At 44.5% G+C, this 18692-nt stretch overlaps 1 protein-coding gene across 5 annotated transcripts in view; it reads left to right on the forward strand.

Moving 5' to 3' along the window:
- Window positions 1-18692, forward strand: part of LOC110122594 (TLE family member 1, transcriptional corepressor) — a 93016-nt gene that overhangs the window by 55942 nt on the left and 18382 nt on the right. For 4 of the 5 annotated variants that reach the window (XM_070480308.1, XM_020870102.2, XM_020870104.2 and 1 more), the window contains exons 9-14: window positions 4108-4224; window positions 7600-7653; window positions 8156-8308; window positions 9714-9858; window positions 10910-11100; window positions 12496-12572. In XM_070480308.1, coding sequence (XP_070336409.1) covers window positions 4108-4224; window positions 7600-7653; window positions 8156-8308; window positions 9714-9858; window positions 10910-11100; window positions 12496-12572 — 737 coding nt within the window. The remainder of the gene's footprint in view (window positions 1-4107; window positions 4225-7599; window positions 7654-8155; window positions 8309-9713; window positions 9859-10909; window positions 11101-12495; window positions 12573-18692) is intronic. The other variant, XM_070480309.1, reaches the window with a different exon arrangement.

An 18692-nucleotide genomic window follows, 5' to 3' on the forward strand; every position in this document is an offset into this window, starting at 1 on the left:
TCTTTAGAGACTTGTTTCATCTGCCTCTCCCTTTATCGTTTTACTTGGCTTTGTTCCCACCAGTGTGTGCAACTTGAAAGGTGCAGAAAATCATCAAGGTTTTCAAATTTTAGCTTATTTTGAAAACAGTGTGTTTTTAGATCTTGATTTGCTCAAATTTGTAATATCCCCCATGGGCTGTATGAAACTTCTATTTTTGAGTTCTTCTAGGGAAGACATCAGGTAAATAAGATGATTTTGTTTGGTTCTTAAGAAAAATTTTAAACAAACAAAAACTTATATACAGTCTGGAAATCCCAGCTCTCGGAACATTTGTAGTAGATGTCTGCCCAGTAATTAGTGTTTGAAAAATTCTGGCAGATAATTAAATTTTACCAGCTGCAAGGTGAAATAAAACATCAAGTTTCTTGGCTAGAGTTAGAGTCTTATCAGTCAGTGTGGTAACACTAGTTTTCATGTTGATTAAAAAACTCTGATTCACAATTAAATATTTATTTGGCAAATAAATATTTGAAAAGTGAATTTTACTTGATGAATGCTGTTTGGGAGATAAATACCTTTCAAAATACAGACTCCAGGGGGAGAAAGCAGTAAATAGGTTGACAATAATTGATGGGGCATGAAACTGGGGCTGTGGATACCTGGGTTATTTTGTTGCTCTCTGCTGGGGTGTTTTCTTAGTGTGATTCTTGGGTTATAAATGGCAGGAATCGTGAGTGGAAAGCCAGGAATTTGGGATTTTTTTCAGGTCATTTAAAAGTAAGCCGTAAAATGTTTTTGTTTTTTGATATTATGTTCATAATTTTGTTACGGTGGGCATGTACGAAGTAAAGCAACATGGGTCTGTGGTTAGGAGGAAATCCAAGGGAGGATGCATTAGTCGTTATGATATCACATTAGAATTTTAGGCTCACTAGGTTAAACAGCCAATATGACTTTTAAGTGAGAGGTATTGGGGGGGGTCAAGTATTTGGGTACAAGTATTCGATGTACATAAACTGAGTTTTAAAATCACTCTTTTGGGAGTGCAGGCCCTTTGACTTAATGGACCGAAGCTTCTTGACTTCAGGAAAATCACCTCCCCTTCTGGACGTCCCCTACATAAAACAAGGGGGATAAAGACAATGAATATGTGTTAAGATTGCTTTAGCCTCATCAGAGGTTTGGTCCTAACTGTCTTCTGTGTTTAGAATGCATGACTCTCTCAGTAACTTGAAGCAACCTCAGTTTTATTCTTTTACAAACAGGCTCTTCTTAAATGTTGATTGAATATTAAATTTTCATGTTAAATATGATTCTGTCTTCTCTTTCAAATCTAACAAATCAGAATAGAACCCTAAATTTTGAAGGACCCAAAGGATATTCAGTCAGCACCCAGGTATAGTCTCTTCACTCTTAAAATGTGTGTAAAATGTCTCAGAACAGCCGTCAGAATGACTATTCTGCTGCTGAGCCCTGAGGAGCATAAGACAGTGTGTGAGAACAAAACATAGCCAAGGGAAGAAGACTTAACGGTGTCAGGAGACATCCAGCCCTACCCATGTGGTCACTTGCAGGTTCTGAGGATCAAATGAGGGAATGGTGAAAAGTGAGGGTCACCTAGGCAGTAGTTAAGGAACACTGTTGCTGCCAACAGTGAATTGAAGTTCATTAGGCTGGAACTATTTGCTTAAGCCAAGAACAACAATGAAAGCAGTGTCGGGGCTGGAAGATGTTGGGGACAATCACAGCACACAGGGCACATGAGAACCACGAGAAAGTGGTTCGTCACAGGTGGGGCTGCAGCGTGGGCCGGGCGCTCCCTGGCTCCAGACTGTGCTGTCCCAGGCTTCTCCAGCCCACACTCCTTGCTGCCGTGTCTTGAATCAGTTTTATACCATCAAAGGTATGATGAGACATTTCATTTTGTAACTTGTCTCAATCTTCCATCTGAATGGAGCCAATTTTCAGATAAGCAGGAGTGCTAATTACCAACCCCATCTAAATTTAGAAGTACTTGCAGAGCTTTGCAGAACTCATTCAGATTATAGGCCTCACTTAAGCTGCTCAAACAGGAATGAGAATTTAACTTCTGACTTGGGGATGCAGAAGCCTCTCGGCTCGCCAGGGTCCAGCCAGAGGAATGTTACTGTTTCTAGCAAAAATTGCATTGTTCCTAGAAGGCACGTCATTTACTTTTGTGATCACAGTCCCACTTGACATTAGAAAAAAATCAGATCATTGGAAAGCTGTCTTTGAGTAGCTGAGTGGTTTGGATGCCCAGTGCTAGTCATAGCAGGAGAGCTGCTCAGGAGATCCTGGAGAAAGAGACTTTAAAATTGCCAGTGGACACCAACACTGCTGTGTTATGCTGGGTGCATGGGTAGATGTCCGGTTGAGAGTGGTGCAGCCTGGCCCTCACTGCCTCCGGTCTGAGTCTGGAGGAAGAGACTTGGGGGCTGATACGATCTAGAACACAGACAAACGTGTTTGGACACTTTTTCCACGTGAGTGCAAGCTGCTGCTCCCCTCCCCGGTGCGTGTGTTAGCACTTCACAGGAGTTTTGTAAAGTCTCCTGCGTCCTGTCAGGCATTTGGTCTGGGTCAGAGGGGTTAGTTTTTAGCAGATGCTTGCCAAGGTAATTAGTTCAGGGATCCAGCCAGCTCACCTTTCAGCCCCACACTGTGCTCGAGACGTTATTCTGAGCTTCTCTATATTGAATTGTGTTGGTTCCTACCACTGCTTTTATGTAAGCCTCCCGGCATTTGTGGAGCTTGAACAGTCATGAATGAAAGCTCAGCTGCTTCAGAGGCAGCCTCTGAAGTGGGCAGAGGGGCTTCAGCATGCCTTTTGATTTCCTCCTGAGTGTGGTTGAGCTGAGAATGTTCCCATGGTGGGGTCCCCAGTTTTCACAGGGCACAGAAGGGGGGGCCGTTTGAGAGCAAGCCACCTGGCTAATTTCCTTGGGCTGGTTAGGACGGAAGACCCATCCAGGGCCTCTTAAAATGGACCTTTATTTAAAGATTTGCTCCTGGTACTTATTGCATTAGAGGTGGTCTTACTTCAAGGTTTCCCCAAGCCCCTTTATATTTTAATTTGCAGCCTAGAAAGGTAGCATCGCTGTTTGTTGGCCCTGGACTGAGTTCTCCAGCATCTTTCAGAAATTGGGGTTATCTGGGCTTTGAGAAAGGAAGTTTTTATACAGCCAGTTCAGCATTGTTCAAGGCAGTAACACATCACTGAGCAAATTGCCCTCTTGCATATGCTAATCCCACACTTAAAAGAACTCATTGTAACATGTTCTGATGCTTTAGCCCAAGGGGAGATGGGAATTGAAGGGATGTCAGATCGTGTCATGTGACCCTCAGATATCTAAAATGCCTATTTTCTTTGGGTCAGCAGTTCATACTCAGCACATGTGAAGGAAAGTATCCTGTGTGGTTTGTGGAAAAGATTAGTCCTTGTTCCTGCTTTTGTGTGTGGGAGCTGGCCTTGCTGTTGAAGATTCACTGGCTGGAATTCCTGCTTTGGGTCTTAAATTTCAGTGCTCTTGGCAAGGAACACCAAATCTTATTTTCAACAATAAATTAAAAGAATTCAAAAGAGTTCCTTCATTGTGACTGTGGAAAATGTGATTTGCCTTTTAGGAAAGCATGCTGTTAATCCCACCCGCTCTCTTTGTGCCTTTTTAGAAAGGCCCACGTTGACTCTTACAGTGACAGAATATGTCTAATAGAGTGATGTCAGGTTTTGCTGATAGACCATTCATATTCCAGACCAGGGAGTCTCAGTGGGAAAAAATAAAAACACATCCACATATAAACAGCAGGCTCCCATTTCTCTAAGAACAGACACAACAGAGGAGCATTTTAAGTGAGTAGGGCCAGAAGGATCCACGAGGCTTTGGATGGCTTGATTGCATAGTCAGGGTCTCCCTTTTAAGTGCTTAAATCTCTATAAATGTTTGCCATCTACGTCTTCAGATGAGACGAATTAAATGGAATGAAAGGCTGTGTAGGTATCACCTTTCCAAATCGGCTGTCACATCCAGGTTGGGTTTTCATGTGTACAAAGAGACTTGGGAAGAAATCTTTGATTAATTTTTTTTTTTTTTTTTGGTCTTGCAGAGTAATTCCCTCTTGGTCCCAGACAGTCTAAGAGGCACAGATAAACGCAGAAATGGACCTGAGTTTTCTAATGACATCAAAAAAAGAAAGGTGGACGATAAGGACTCCAGCCACTATGTAAGTAAATAAGGGGCTTGAAATAATATTTTGTTTGTCTTCTTGCTCACCTTCTAAGTGAGTCTACAAAAGACTCTAAGATCTTGCTGATAATTTCTCATACCTTAAAATAATGTATCAAGAGGATAGATTCTTCCATTGTAGGATATTATTTCCCTCTCGAGCTGTAAATTATGTATCTTCTAGGTTTGCATATTAAACTTTGGGCTTTCTACTACAGTTATTCCTAAGAGGGGATACAGAAATGTAGGACTGGCTTCATGGTGTGTGGTCTGAGCCAGCTGCACTGGCCCTGCTCTTAAAAGGAACCTGTCTCAGCCTTAGTTTCATCCTCTGTTCTCCACCATCTTTAAGCGCTCAATTTTTGAGCCAGGGCCTGTGTTTTAATTTTGTCCCAGGCCTTGCAAAATTTTGTAACCTGTCGTGCTGAAGTAATGAGGATAAGAATTTGGTGTCATCAGCTGCCTTTTTGGATGCCATTGTGGTAATAGATTCAGGTCCATATTAGATCTTAAGTCAGAGTCTGTCCTCCGCTACAGCGAGTGGTGCAATGATAGAAGTCCGTGGTAGAAATGGAAGAAACACTGGGGGCATCTTGTTCAAACTCTACAGATGAGACCACACAGCTCGGTGTGAGGACTCTTGATTCAGATCAGGCTAAAACCACATTCGTGAGGCGAGCACGCCAAGCCATGTGGCCATTGACTGTGGTCTTGGGTCATAAACATTGCATCTAACCGATGCCTTGTCATTTCCTTGTGTGTCCGTGAGTTTCTGTTTCAGGATGGACACATTCTCAGAAGCAGTGCGAGTGAATTAAGCCACTCCCGGATGCCCCTGGAGGAGAACGTGTCCACCTCCAGCTGGCTCCCGTGCAGAGGTTTCCATGCTGGACCTCTGTCTCCTGCTAGCTGGCACGAGCTGAGGGCTAATATAGTATTTAGAAACGGGCAACAGTTCTTGAGCAGCACCTCAGGGTGGTGCCAGCCACTGAATCCTTCTGTGTGGCTTGTTTCACTTAACTCTCAACACCACCCTGTATGGTTGGTGCCTTCCCTCCATTTCACAGATAAAGGAACTGAGGCACAGAGCTCTTACGTGATTGGCCCAAGGTCAGAATTAGTAAGCAGAGCCTGGAGACAGTCTGACTCCAGCATCCATGCTCTGGGTAACCATGCCAGGATTTCCAAAGCAGGAGCCTAGGATTGGATGTTTTGCCACAGAATATCGGTACCTACTTTGTACCATAATAATACTCTTAAGAACCCGAATTGTTGATCTCCCCACCCCAGCCCAAGCCTTTTTAGCATGTGTTTGCCCAGAACTTGTGTTGCACACAGATACTTTTATATATGACATTGTTCGCCAGCCATGACATACCGAAATTTGCACACTTGCCAATGATACAATTCCAAGTTGCTCTGTGCAGGGCTCGTGTGGATAAATTATTTAGTAGTGAGTGATGTAGAATCCATGGCCCTACATGACTTTTTCGTAACCTGCTGTTACTAGCTGTGTCTAGTTGTATTGGTAGTTGAGGACAATGTATTGAGATGACATTGAAGAATGTGGAGTGAAGGATTCAGACCTCAGATATTTGATGACAGATATGTACTGTACTGTGAAGGTTTATATTTTGGAGATGATCTGATACAAAGCTAACATTTACATTTCAGACAACTTAGGCACTCACTTCACAGTTCCATTTTAATCAATGTGTTGTTTGCTGCTGCTTACCAGTTGGTCTGTACATTACATTAACCTTTGTTTTTTTCCTAAAGGGAAACCCCTTCAGCTTATATTTTGTCACCGTCACTCTGGGTTTCTTTTTCTTTCTTTGAATCAGTGTTTTTGGTTGTTGTTGTTGTGTCGTTTGGCCGCACTGTGCAGCATGCAGATCTCAGTTCCCTGATGAGGGATCACATCCATGCCCCCTGCAGTGAACGGGTGGAGTCCTAACTGCTGGACCACTGGGGAATTCCCATACCTTGGGTTTCTTAGTACCTGAAAACGTTTGTGATTTTCTGTGGGCTTTGTTAAGAGAAAGCAAATTTTTTTAGTATTAAGTTTTTCTTTTATTGCATGAAAAAATACTTCTTTCAAAAGACTTATTTTAAATTACCCAGGCTTCCTCATTGGTTGTAATTTCTTGTTATTGCTAGTGAATTGCATGGGACCTTTATAACTATGACTAAAGTATATCTAGTCACACATTATTGAAGAAAGTCAGTTGGGTCTCCCTCATATAACACTTTCGGTATGACTAGATAAAACATTTAAGACATGCATTTAGAGTTGGGGGTATCTTTCTAGCTGGACTTGGGGTCCACAGAGAGTTAATGGGTTTGCACTTATACTAATATTTTTCAGACATTATTAGTGTATTCTTATTTGACAGTGACATCAGTATAAGAACTGTGTAGATCATAAACCCGGGGCCTGCTCCTTTTTGAGAATTAGGGCCTATTTGCGATAACCTGTTTTTTTGTAGTCCATTATATGACTCTGCACTAAAGGGCATAGAAAGCCTTTTGGCTAAGGAAGTAGACTTCTTCAGCCTGCCCTGAACTTGTTGTAGGAGTGATCACGTTATCAAATTGAACAGTTTTTTTCTGAAGCTTTTTCAAATTCAGTGCAACCATGAAGTTTCCTCTAATGAGCCAATTTTATGGCTTCATGTCAAGACCATAAAAGCTCTACTGCAGGATGCCAGTGCCCTCCAGACACTGCCACCCTATCTTCCTTCCATCTCAAGAATATTCCAAGTTGATTGCCAAAGAGCCAATGTGAGGTTAGATTAGATCTTGGTGGTTATTTCAGCCAGGACTTCGCTTTGTTGTTTGCACTTCTTTTGTTTTTTGCTTTATTTATTTTTTTTGCAGTAATTAGTAACCCCATGGGAACAAGGTCCAGATTTGTCTTTATAATTATGAATTGCCCATGAACACTAGAATTGCTGACCGCCTTCAAGGTGATACATGTAAAAGCAATGGTATGAAATTGTGTTCTTAATTTGAAATCCGGTGGGGAAACATCTCTTAAAGAAGGACATGCAGTTTTCGGGTTATGAGAGATTCAGCTGTTGCAAACATTTATTGAGTCTTTACTGTGCGCCAAGTTTTACAAGCTGCCACCACCTGTATACACGCTGTGACTGCATGGCTGGTGTGCTGTTGTAACAGAGTTCCCGCCGGGGGCTCCCCGGGTCAGATGAGAAGGGAAGAAGGTGATCTTAATTACCAGGGCTGGCATTCTGTAAGGGAACCTGTAGGCATGTCCCAGGTCATTTTCTAGTCTGTCTGCTACCAAGAACTATAGGGATTTCATTGAGCCTCAATCCCTTTAGTAAATGGCATTAAAATCTCTTTTTTTCAGGACAGCGATGGTGACAAAAGCGATGACAACTTAGTTGTGGATGTTTCTAATGAGGTAACCGTTCTCTTCATCAAGCTTTATTTTTAGAGCAACTTGGGAGAGAAAGGATGTGGAGCCCCCGTATGTTGGTCTTTTGCGACTTTACACATTAAGAATTTACTGAGTGTTCCTAGACAGAGCAGTAATGGTCTAAAAACAACACAAACGTGTTTCTTTAAAAAAAAAAAAAATCTGTCTCCCTGACCATTTTGGATTCCTGAGTTAGTGTCTGGCTCTCCTGCCTGTCCCGTGCCCTCTGGGCAAAGTATTTGAACATGAGGGGAGATAGAATTGTTCCTAGATTTTTTTCTTTATGGCGTCTCCATGGGTGTGCTTGCAGACACCATCCTGTTCATTGTAAGGACAGAATTAGGTGCATGCCCTCAAGTCGCCCAGATCTCACGGGCTTTGAGCACTCTCCTTTAATTTGGAGAACTGGTATGGAAACAGAGTCTGTAAAGGAAAAGAGCCGTCTGTTGCGAGTGAAGTCATGAGACCTTTGCTTGTGCTTCTGGAGGACCCCTCATCTCCCCGCGCAAGCCCCGCGCATTCACCCAGGGAAAATGGGATTGACAAAACCCGCCTGCTGAAGAAAGACGCCTCCAGCAGCCCGGCGTCCACTGCCTCCTCGGGAAGTTCCACTTCTTTGAAATCCAAAGAAATGAGCTTGGTAGGTCATAAGAAATGTCACTTGCCTATTTAGCAGTTCGGTTTTCTTGGGGAACCAGAGGTTCCCTAATGTATTTGAAATATGGGGTTTTTAATGACTGAGTTATATTTTTAAGGATTTTAAAGTGAAACTCATGGTTCTGCTCTCTGTCCCTGGGTAATTCCTTTTTCCCTCTGGTTCGTCTCTTCTGGGCCATGACTAGAGCAAGATAAGCTTCCATGCCTGTTGCCTGCTTTCTTGGGGGATGTGTCCGTGGCACAGACTCTCTGAAACTTCTTACTTGGCAAATGGTTTGAACGCCTTAGGCCCCATAAAGTCCTTCACTTTGTTAAGTGGTGCATTTCCCCTGGTTTTAGACTGACCCATCCTGTCGGGTCATGTTGTGATTGGGTTATAGGGCAGATGGTGATGTACTCAAGGCGGCACCAGGGGTAACCTGGAACTGGGGGAGGGATGAGGGTGGTATCAGGCCCATTCATGCTCTCAGTCATTCACCAGACATTGTGGAGTGTCTCATCTCTCCACTCACCATAACAACCCTGCAGTTAATCCCTGTGTGGTCTCCCAAGGCATTATCCCATTTCACTGACAGGGAGGCAGGCCTGAAGTTGGCAAGCTTGAGGAGCCTGCCAAGTTTACACATCACATGGACTCCCAGGCCAGAAAGAGCTGGGGTCTCTCTAGCCTGTGTTCCTTGCTGTCCCAGAGCACTTCTCAGAGTGGCTAAAAGGACATGAAGGGTTGAGATGCAGAAGAAGGTGCCCTGTGACCCTGTTAACCATCTTGACTCCCGAAGATCTCTGCACTAGTGGGTCCACACTGTTTATGTAGGCAAATGGGTGCTGCTGCTGAGTGCCAAAGAGTTATTTTTTTAGGTACATCTCTTAAAATGATTGGGCTAGTTCTAGGGCTTTTGCCTCTGAAATGCTAGTTTGCTTCCCATCAAGCTGATGGCTCAGCTGTCTCTCATGTCAGTCTCAATCCCACAGCCACTAAAAGGCAAGGGTGGAAAGGTTGGTAGGGGGGTTCCTCCCTCTGTTATTCTCGGTGCTGAAGGCATTTGTTTCTGAGTGACCGAGAACTTTCCTCTGGGTGGTCATCATTCTTACTTGGACTAGATCCAAAGTCCACAAGCCTGATGGAAAAATACTTTTTAAAATAAAATCTGTGGAGGAAGGCGTGTGATCATGTTCTGTGTCTCTAGCTAGAGTTTTAATTCTGGCAGGAAGAGGAAAGGTCAACATTTCTCACTCACAAGTTAATGCTGTCAACATTGTGTGGATTTATGAAAATTGGCCGAGGGAATAGCTAGAAGGTGCCCAGTGTTCCAGCTGCTGTTGTGATAAATTGTGTAATATGGCTTGGATTAAAAATAATACTCATTTAATTTGTTTAATGATACCAGCATGAAAAAGCCAGCACGCCTGTGCTGAAATCCAGCACACCGACGCCTCGGAGTGACATGCCAACGCCGGGCACCAGTGCCACTCCAGGACTCCGTCCAGGCCTCGGCAAGCCTCCAGCCATGGACCCCCTCGTCAACCAAGCGGGTAAGGCCTCGCCTCTCGTGGGCTGTGTTTTGTTTTTCTCTTTTCCAACTTGATTTGTCTGTTCATCTCATTGTGCTGTTTCCCCGTGAGTACGAGAGGTGCTTTCTGCCTGCCTCCCTCCTCCTTATCTCTGAAAAGCTGTGATAAGAAACAGATGTTTGTCCTTGGGTTTCAGCAGCTGTACCCTGTTCAGTCTCTGACTGTTTACATTTGGCTTTTCTTTTATTTCCAAATAATCCAAATCCCAAGGACTTCAATAAAGTTTCTGATAATTATTCTGCCCCTAAGCTCCTTACCAAACTATCATTGTGTGTCTGAGATGGCTGATGTTGACCGAAACAGCCAGTCTGGCCGGCCCACGTGTGTTTCTTGCGTGCCTTAGTTGGCCAGTGTTCTGCTGGTATATCCCTTAGGGATAAGTGGTCTCTCTTCCAGGAGAAATCGGGAGGGTTTCACTGAGACTCCAGCCCCTGAACAAACTCATAACTTTTAACTGTATCTTCCTCTCTGGGAAAGGGAGAATGTAATACCCTGGGCCAGGCGGTAAAGAGGCCCCAGAATATTCCTCCTCAACCTTATCCTCTGCTCTTATTTACATAAATCCAGGATCAGGTTTTTATTTGAAATTGGTACCAGAAATGGAAAGTTCAAGCTGAAGGACAAATCATGGATTTTTATCAGGAAGACCTTCTGAATTTAAGTCAGAAGGTGGTGTATTCTGTCAATTAGGTGCAGTAACGCTGCTTAATTCCCCTGGTTTCCCAGTGTTGCCAAGTGGATGTACAAGGGGGAAATGTGTAGGCAGTTCTTGCCTTGGAGTCCATTCTTTCCTGGAGAGGAATTCAGCTCTAGGGAAGAAGGGACCAGGACCCTATGTAGGAATTGGAGGTGATACCCCCTCCACCCCCGCCAAAACCCCCCCGGGCCCCCACCCCCCACACTCCCAGCCTTCCCTCCTTCCCTATAACAGGAGGCCTTGAAGAGTGCCCTGGAATTGATCAGGCCGACGTGAGTGGCCAGGTGAGTCACTGCGGCTTGTGCTTCCTTGCAGCAGCTGGCCTGAGGACGCCCCTGGCGGTGCCCGGCCCATATCCTGCGCCGTTCGGGATGGTGCCCCATGCGGGCATGAATGGTGAGCTGACCAGCCCCAGCGCTGCCTACGCCAGCCTCCACAACATGTCACCGCAGATGAGTGCAGCCGCGGCAGCTGCCGCCGTGGTGGCTTACGGGCGCTCCCCGATGGTGAGGATGGCAGGCACTGGGGAGGGGTGTGGGTGGGGCCCCACGGAGCACCCGCGGCCGGCGGCCCCCACACCTGCAGACAGAGACCCAGTGTCTCCGCTGCTCCCGCCTCCTCCTTGTCCACCTTCATCAACATGCCGCTTCATTAAGTTAAGGCTAAACACTTTTTGTTTTACTGTTTTTGTGGATGAAAAAAGGCAGTGTTTCGGAGCTCCTTCAGCGGTTCAGGGGACATCTGGTTTTCTCCCACCAAAGTAGGCTTTTTTTTCCCTCTGGAAGGCGATGAAATGACTCCAGTAGCTCACAGAAGCCTTTTCATTCGTTTCTTGACATTTTTTTTTTCTCCTCTTTAATTCTTAGGAAAAAATATTTGAGAAGCTGTTATTTTCTCTTTCCACCCTTATATTATTCTTTAAACCTAACTGCATGATTTTGGTGTAAGCAGTGATCTCAGCTCAACAGGGAGAAACACAGAGGGACTGAAGCTGTGGGGCAGGGTCTCCTCGTTCTGCCTTCTCCCACCCTGTAAATGACCTCATGCTTGACCAGGAAGAGACAGAACTGCCAGTAAAGGGGAAAGTTGACCGTGTGGCCCTTGACTGCATTAGGAAAAGGGACTAGATTATAACTCATAGCAAATGAAAGTCCCTAGATCATTTCTGTTGACTCTTTGAAATATGGCATGTGCATTTCTCTCCTCTCCCTTCTTCATTACCTCCAATAACTGGAGATGATACTAAAGTGCACCGTCTTTCCCTTCCTTTTCACTCCTAGGAAAGGCTATTCAGTGGAGGGCAAGATCAGTCGAGGCACTAGGTGCACAAAAAAGAGTCCGTATGTGAAATTCTAAGCGTTGACTTAGACCAGTGGCATGAAACTGGGGTGATTTTGCCCCCTTGGGACATTTGGTCGTATCTGGAGACACTTTTGTTCATCAGAACTGGGGGTTGCTATGGGCACTTAGAGGGCAGAGGCCAGTGATGCTCCTCATTATCCTGCCATTCCAGGCCAGCCCTCAGCCAAGAATTATCTGGCCCAAAACGTCGATATTGCTGAAGTTGAGTCACGTTGTCCTGGCTCAGACTGCATATGTCCTCTGTACTTGTTTGAACAGGCAGAACATCCTAAGTCCACAGGACGTATTTACCATGGGAAGCTGGTTCTCAATGCACAGATGGATCATGTGCCATCCTGCCTCCCAAAAAAGAAGTGTGTCTTGTGGTATTTAGTGGAGGCTGTATTACTTCTTGCATTATAATTTTTCTTTTGGGAAATGTTAACACGTGTCCCTGTTTCTGTTGCTTTGGGGATTTCTGAGTTTCTAGTAAAAAGTTTTTAGAGGTGTCACATAGTGCCTACCCTGCATAAACTGAGTCTGCCTTATTCTGTTTCCAGGTTGGGTTTGATCCCCCCCCTCACATGCGTGTACCTACGATCCCTCCAAACCTGGCAGGAATCCCCGGGGGGAAGCCGTAAGTACCTCTAACTCTTGGGTTCTGTTTTAAAGGCGGTTATTTAGTCACAGGTATCAGCGCACTAGAATTCCAAAGGGAGCTCAGGCTTGGGCGTTTCCAAGGAGATTTCCAGTGTCTTTTCCTGAGGAGTGTTAGCACTTTCTATAAATAGACACCTGGTAGGTGTCATGCCTCTGTCTTCTCACTGTGGGTGATCTCATGCATTTAGTTATTTCTGGAGAGAAGCTGTTGGAGACAGGGCCAAGGAGGGCGGTGAGAACCAGGGATGGTCGGCCCCCCTCGCTTGACCGTTCCTCAGAAAGCTGCTGGGCTTTGCCCTTGGGTTAGAGGGTGCCTGTTGCAGGTTTTCCACAGGACTGTGTTGTGGGCAGTGAGCTGTCACAGACTTGAAGTCTCAGAAACGTGAAATGTGCTCTTTCTTTCCCCGGCTCAGCGCCACTTCTTCCTTATTTTGGTGGAAGTATGAGTTGCATGAAATGTGGGGGAGCACCCCCCGCCCACCACAGTGAAGTTTTGCTGGGTGCCCTCCTCTGAGAGAGCCAGGATTATAAAGTGTAATATGGCATGATGGGAAGCAGTGAGAGGTAGATTAAAGGGCAGAAGAGCATTCAGAATTTGAAAAGCCCTGTGGATTTTTCTTCCAGAGTCACTGAAAATCGCCTGTTTTCCGTAATATGTTAGTAATTAGAAATGAGATTTCACATAATTCTTAAAGTTGTCCATTTTTGTACAAAGCAAGCTTAAAGTATGAGAGTCTGTCTTACTTCTCAGCAAACACTTTGTTTCCCAAGGTAGAAGATGGCAGAAAGCTGGTTCCAATTCACTGATTTTTTTTTTTTTCCTCCCAAAAGAGGTGCATGTCACAGGCTTTGTTTGTTTGTTTGTTTGTTTTTGCTTATACCCTTTACTTTCGAACAGTTGCATTCACCTATTATTTACATGTCTGTTGCAAACTGCATTGTTTTGAGCAGTCCGTTCGACTACCTGGTCATCCTTGTGTGGTTTTTATTGCAGCCTTGCTTCAGAAGACAGAAATCCTTACCCTATCACCTGCTTTTAGAAGGCAGATTCCCACTGCTCCTCTTTTCCTGCATTTTGATATCCATCTCACAATAATTTGACTCATGATGAACTGCAGCTTTGGTGTGTGCTGGGAACTAGTAGAGACGTTAGGAGTGTACAGTGACATCTTGGCCCAGGGAAGAGCAGGGCTGGGAAGTGGACAGTGTTGCAGAGACTTTCTTGGCTGGGAGGTCTCTTCTGACTGAAACCTACCTGTGAACCACTGTGTTGTATTTTCTTAGGAAGGCCTCTGGGTGCTTATAGGTATTTCTTGTGGTTGCTGGCAGAGCAGCTAGCTGTCATGTGTGCTTCTATCTGGTGAGTGGATAAAGGGCAGATGAGTACTGTTGAGCCAAGAGACAATAATTAATAGTAACTGATGAATCTTCAGGGAAATATTAGGCAAGTAAGGCCACGTTCAACTAACCATTAGGGAAAGCCAGTTTCTGCAGTCAGAGCTGTGGGGGGGTGTGTCCAGGACTCCAACCCTGGATGTGAAATGTGAGGAAGGAGGGGTGGGGTGGGCAGAGCTGAGAGCCACAGAGTTGGTCCTGAAGGCTGATGTGAGGGATGGTTAGCTCACCCCCAATTCCTAACAATTGTGTGTGCAATTAGATACCAAGTTTACACCTTCAGTGAACACGCTTCTTAGAGCCAAAATAGTCACGTTCTTGACTTGCCAGCACCTTGGACTTCCTTGTATTCACGGCTCTGACCGCAACAGCAGACTGAGAGGCAAAGCTGTGAGACTCATGTTTAACGGTGGTTTTCTCCCCTTGATCAAAAAGGGCACTGGTCTGTGGATCAGAGGGGTCACTACTTTCTAAAACAATTAAGATGCTTTTTGGATTCTCTTTCAAGATTAAGGTATTCTCTTTTAAGATATTATGGGAGGAAGATCAAATTAATTGGTAGCAGAGGGAAAATTGAACTTGCCCACTGTCCAGGATCTGGGCTATGCAGTCTTAGTCCATGTATTAATCCATTAAGTAGTTTGAGAAGACACACTGTTCTCATCGTTTAGTAAAGTCATACTGCCCGAGGCAGTGCTGTTCAAACCAGCTATGATGACAGACCAGCTTTTCCCTGAAATGACAAAGATTGAGACTCCTATAAAAGATAAATAAAGATGAGTAAGAGGGAGAAGACACAAAATACCAGTCCCAGTGTTTTATTTCAAGAGACAGCAGTCGTGAATTGACTTGAGTTGCTGTGTAAAAGTCTCTGGGAAAGTGGGCACCTCACCAGGGGCAGCACTGAATGTTTGCCAACCACGCTGAGCAGTGCTGTCTGAGGCTCATAAGAGAAATGGTGACAAGCCACCATGTCTAGGGTAGGGTGAACAAAGTGGTACAAATTTTCCAGTGTCTTTCTCTGAGAAATTCCAATGGAAATAATCATTGGAAAGGGCAAATGGAAGCTCTTTGTAGATGTTTGATGGAGAACTGTGTGTTAGGTACCCAGCAGGCTCCAGGAAAGACAGTGTTGGTCTTCCCGTCTCTGGCGGGGGGGTCTACTGATAATTGGGTGGACCTTAAAGAAACAGTAAATACTTGAGTTAGTTTGTGACAAGTGCTAAGTGCTGTGAAGGCAGAACAATGGTGATAGGCAGACAGGTAAAGAGTAATAGAGTTGGTAATGGGTTCCTTGGGGTAGGGTGGATACACAGAAAGCTGATGTTCACGCACGAGGATAGCCAGCTGGGCAGAGGGGGCTGGGAGGGTGGGCTGTTGCAGGTATAGGGGACAGCAGGCTTCCAGCACAGAGAAGGAGCTTGACAATTCACGGGCAGATGGTTGAGTGTCTGAGAAGTGTGGTACAGCCGGGAACGTTCATTTAGGGTTGGAGGGACCTTAGAAGTGCCTCTAGTGTGGCTGCTCATCTGTGGTTCAAGTTTCCTATAATGGCCTCACCAAGTGTCTGAGCATCTCTGACCCAGCTTCTCTAGTGATGTCAGCTTATTTTCCCTGGCCCTTTGAAAACTCTTTGAGCCCTGGGGTTGAACTCTGTCTCCCTGGAACTTTTACCCATCAATCCTGTTCTTACCCAATCCCTGGGACCACAGAGTGCTCCACTAATCCATGCTTCTCAGGACAGACAGCTCTTGAGATCTTTGGAGACCACATCTCTCCACCAGGTGTGTCTTCCGGCTAAGTATGTCTGTTGCTTCAGCCCTGACTTACGGGATATGATTTCAGGTTCCTAGGCCGTCTGTCAGTCCCTTCACTCCCTTTCCTCTCTTCTACAGATGTCATCCAAGTTTGCTGAGTAGGCGAGAGGACCCTGTTGGGAGCTCACAGCCTGATGATGGGGAGATGGTTTTGATCAAGTAATCACCAAAATAAATGTGTGATTAAATTGAGATAGCTGTGACCATACCATACCAGTCAGGTATGACCTGAGTTAAATCCCTTATGATTATACAGTGGAGGTGACGAATAGTTTCAAAGGATTAGATCTGGTAGATGGAGTGCCTGAAGAACTATGGACAGAGGTTCACGACATTGTACAGAAATCAGTGACCAAATCATCCAAAAGAAAAATTCAAGAAGGCAAAGTGGTTGTCTGAGAAGGCTTTACAAATAGCTGAGAAAAGAAGAGATGTGAAAGGCAAGGGAGACAGGGAAAGATACCAACTGAATGCACAGTTCCAGAGAATAGCAGGGAGAGATAAGAAAGGCTTCTTAAAAGGTCAATGCAAAGAAATAGAGGAAAACAATAGAATGGGAAAGACTAGAGATCTCTTCAAGAAAATTGGAAATATCAAGGGAACATTTCATGCAAAGATGGGCTCAGTAAAGGACAGGAATGGCAAGAATCAAGCAGAAGCAGAAGAGATTATGAAGAAGTAGGAAGAATACACAGAAAAAACTCTACAAAAAAGGTCTTAATGACCCAGATAATCACAGTGGTGTGGTCACTCACCTATAGCCAGATATCCTGGAGTGTGAAGTCAAGTGGGCCTTAGGAAGCATTACTATGAACAAAGCTAGTGCAAGTGATGGAATTCCATCTGAGATATTTAAAATCCTAAAAGATGATGCTGCAAAAGTGCTGCACTCAATATTTACACAGCAAATTTGGCCACAGGACTGGAAAAGGTCAGTTTTCATTCCAATCCCAAAGAAGGACAGTGCCAAAGAATATTCAGACTACCATACAGTTATGCTCATTTCATGCTACCAAGTTTATACTCAAAATCCTTCAAGCTAGTCTTCAGCAGTACTTGAACCAAGAACTTCCAGTTCTAGTAGCTGAGTTTAAAAAAGGCAGAGGAACCATAGATCAAATTGCCAACCTTCGCTGGGTCATAGAAAAAGCAAGGGAATTCCAGAAAAGTATCTACTTCTGCTTCATTGACTACACTAAAGCCTTTGACTCTGTGGATCACAATAAACTGGAAAATTCTTAAAGGGACGGGAGTACCAGACTGCCTTACCTATCTCTTGAGAAACCTGTATGCAGGTCAAGGAGCAACAGTTAGAACCTTACATGGAAGAATTGGCTGGTTCAAAACTGGGAAAGGTGTACAACAAGGCTGTATATTGTCACCCTGCTTATTTAACTTCTATGCAGAGTACATCATATGAAATGTCTTGCAGGATGAATCACAAGCTGGGATCAAGATTGCCGGGAGAAATATCAACAACCTCAGACATGCAGATGATACCACTCTAATGGCAGAAAGTGAAGAGGAACTAAATTGCCTCTTGCTGAAGGTAAAAGAGGAGAGTGAAAAAGCTGGCTTGAAACTCAACATTCAAAAAACTAAGGTCATGACATCCAGTCCCATTACTTCATAACAAATAGAAGGGGAAAAAAGTGGAAACAGTGACAGATTTTATTTTCTTGGGCTCCAAAATCACTGTGGATGGTGACTACAGCCATGAAAATAAAAGATGCTTGCCCCTTGGAAGGAAAGCTATGACATACCTAGACTGCATTTTAAAAAGCAGAGACATCACTTTGCCAACAAAGGTCCATATAGTCAAAGCTATAGTTTTTCCAGTAGTCATGTATGAATGTAAGAGTTGGACCATAAAGAAAGCTGAGTGCCAGAGAATTGATACTTTTGGATTGTGGTGTTGGATGGAGAGGACTCTTAAGAGTCACTTGGATGGCAAGGAGATCAAACCAGTCCATCCTAAGGAAATCAACCCTGAATATTCATTGGAAGGACTGATGCTGAAGCTGAAGCTCTAGTACTTTGGCCACCTGGTGCAAAGGGCTGACTCATTGGAAAAGACCCTGATGCTGGGAAGGATGGAATGCAAAAGGAAAAGGGGGTGGCAGAGGATAAGATTAGATAGCATCACCAACTCAATGGACATGAATCTAAGCAAACTCAGGGAGATAGTGAAGGACTGAGGAGCCTGTTATGCTGTAGTCCATGGTGTCTCAAAGAGTCAGACATGACTTAGCAGCTGAACAACAATAACAAGAACTGTGACAGAGTATCGTTTTCTGAAACTCTGAAAGGCTGATCCCATTTGGAGGGTTAAGGGAAAATTCTCTTAACCTTAATTCTCTTAACCTTAAGGAAGAGTTTGAAGGGGAAGGGCATAAGCCTCTAGGTAGAGAAACCAGCATATGCAAAGGCCCTGTGGTCTTCCATTGTTTCTTATCAAAGAGCTTGACATTGCCACTGTTCTGTACTTGTTTTGATGTCAGTGTGATCTAAGATCTCAGTAGGCTTTCCCAACCAACCTGGACATTTTTCTCTCTCCCACTTCTAACTTCTCTTGACTTCTTTTTGTTGAAGGCATCATCCCAGTTCTTACAGCTGTACTCAGTTTTGATGCTTTCCATTTTATCCAGTCTTCTTATTTCTTAAAATCCTCACCAAGATTATAGGCGAGAGTTTCCGTTATCTGATCGTGTCTGTTTCTTGCTCAGAAATCTGCAAAAGGTGCATATAATCTCCTGATGTAATCCCTCTGATAGAGTCACCTCAGCTTGTTTTTCCAGCCTCGTGTCCTATATGCATCACATCTCATGCTCTGGCTGAATGGGATAACCTTGTACTCCGTGAATGGCCCTCCTCCTACCTGGAGC

Source organism: Odocoileus virginianus, chromosome 18, assembly GCF_023699985.2.
Source record: "Odocoileus virginianus isolate 20LAN1187 ecotype Illinois chromosome 18, Ovbor_1.2, whole genome shotgun sequence".
In the NCBI taxonomy this organism is placed as follows: Eukaryota; Metazoa; Chordata; class Mammalia; order Artiodactyla; family Cervidae; genus Odocoileus; species Odocoileus virginianus.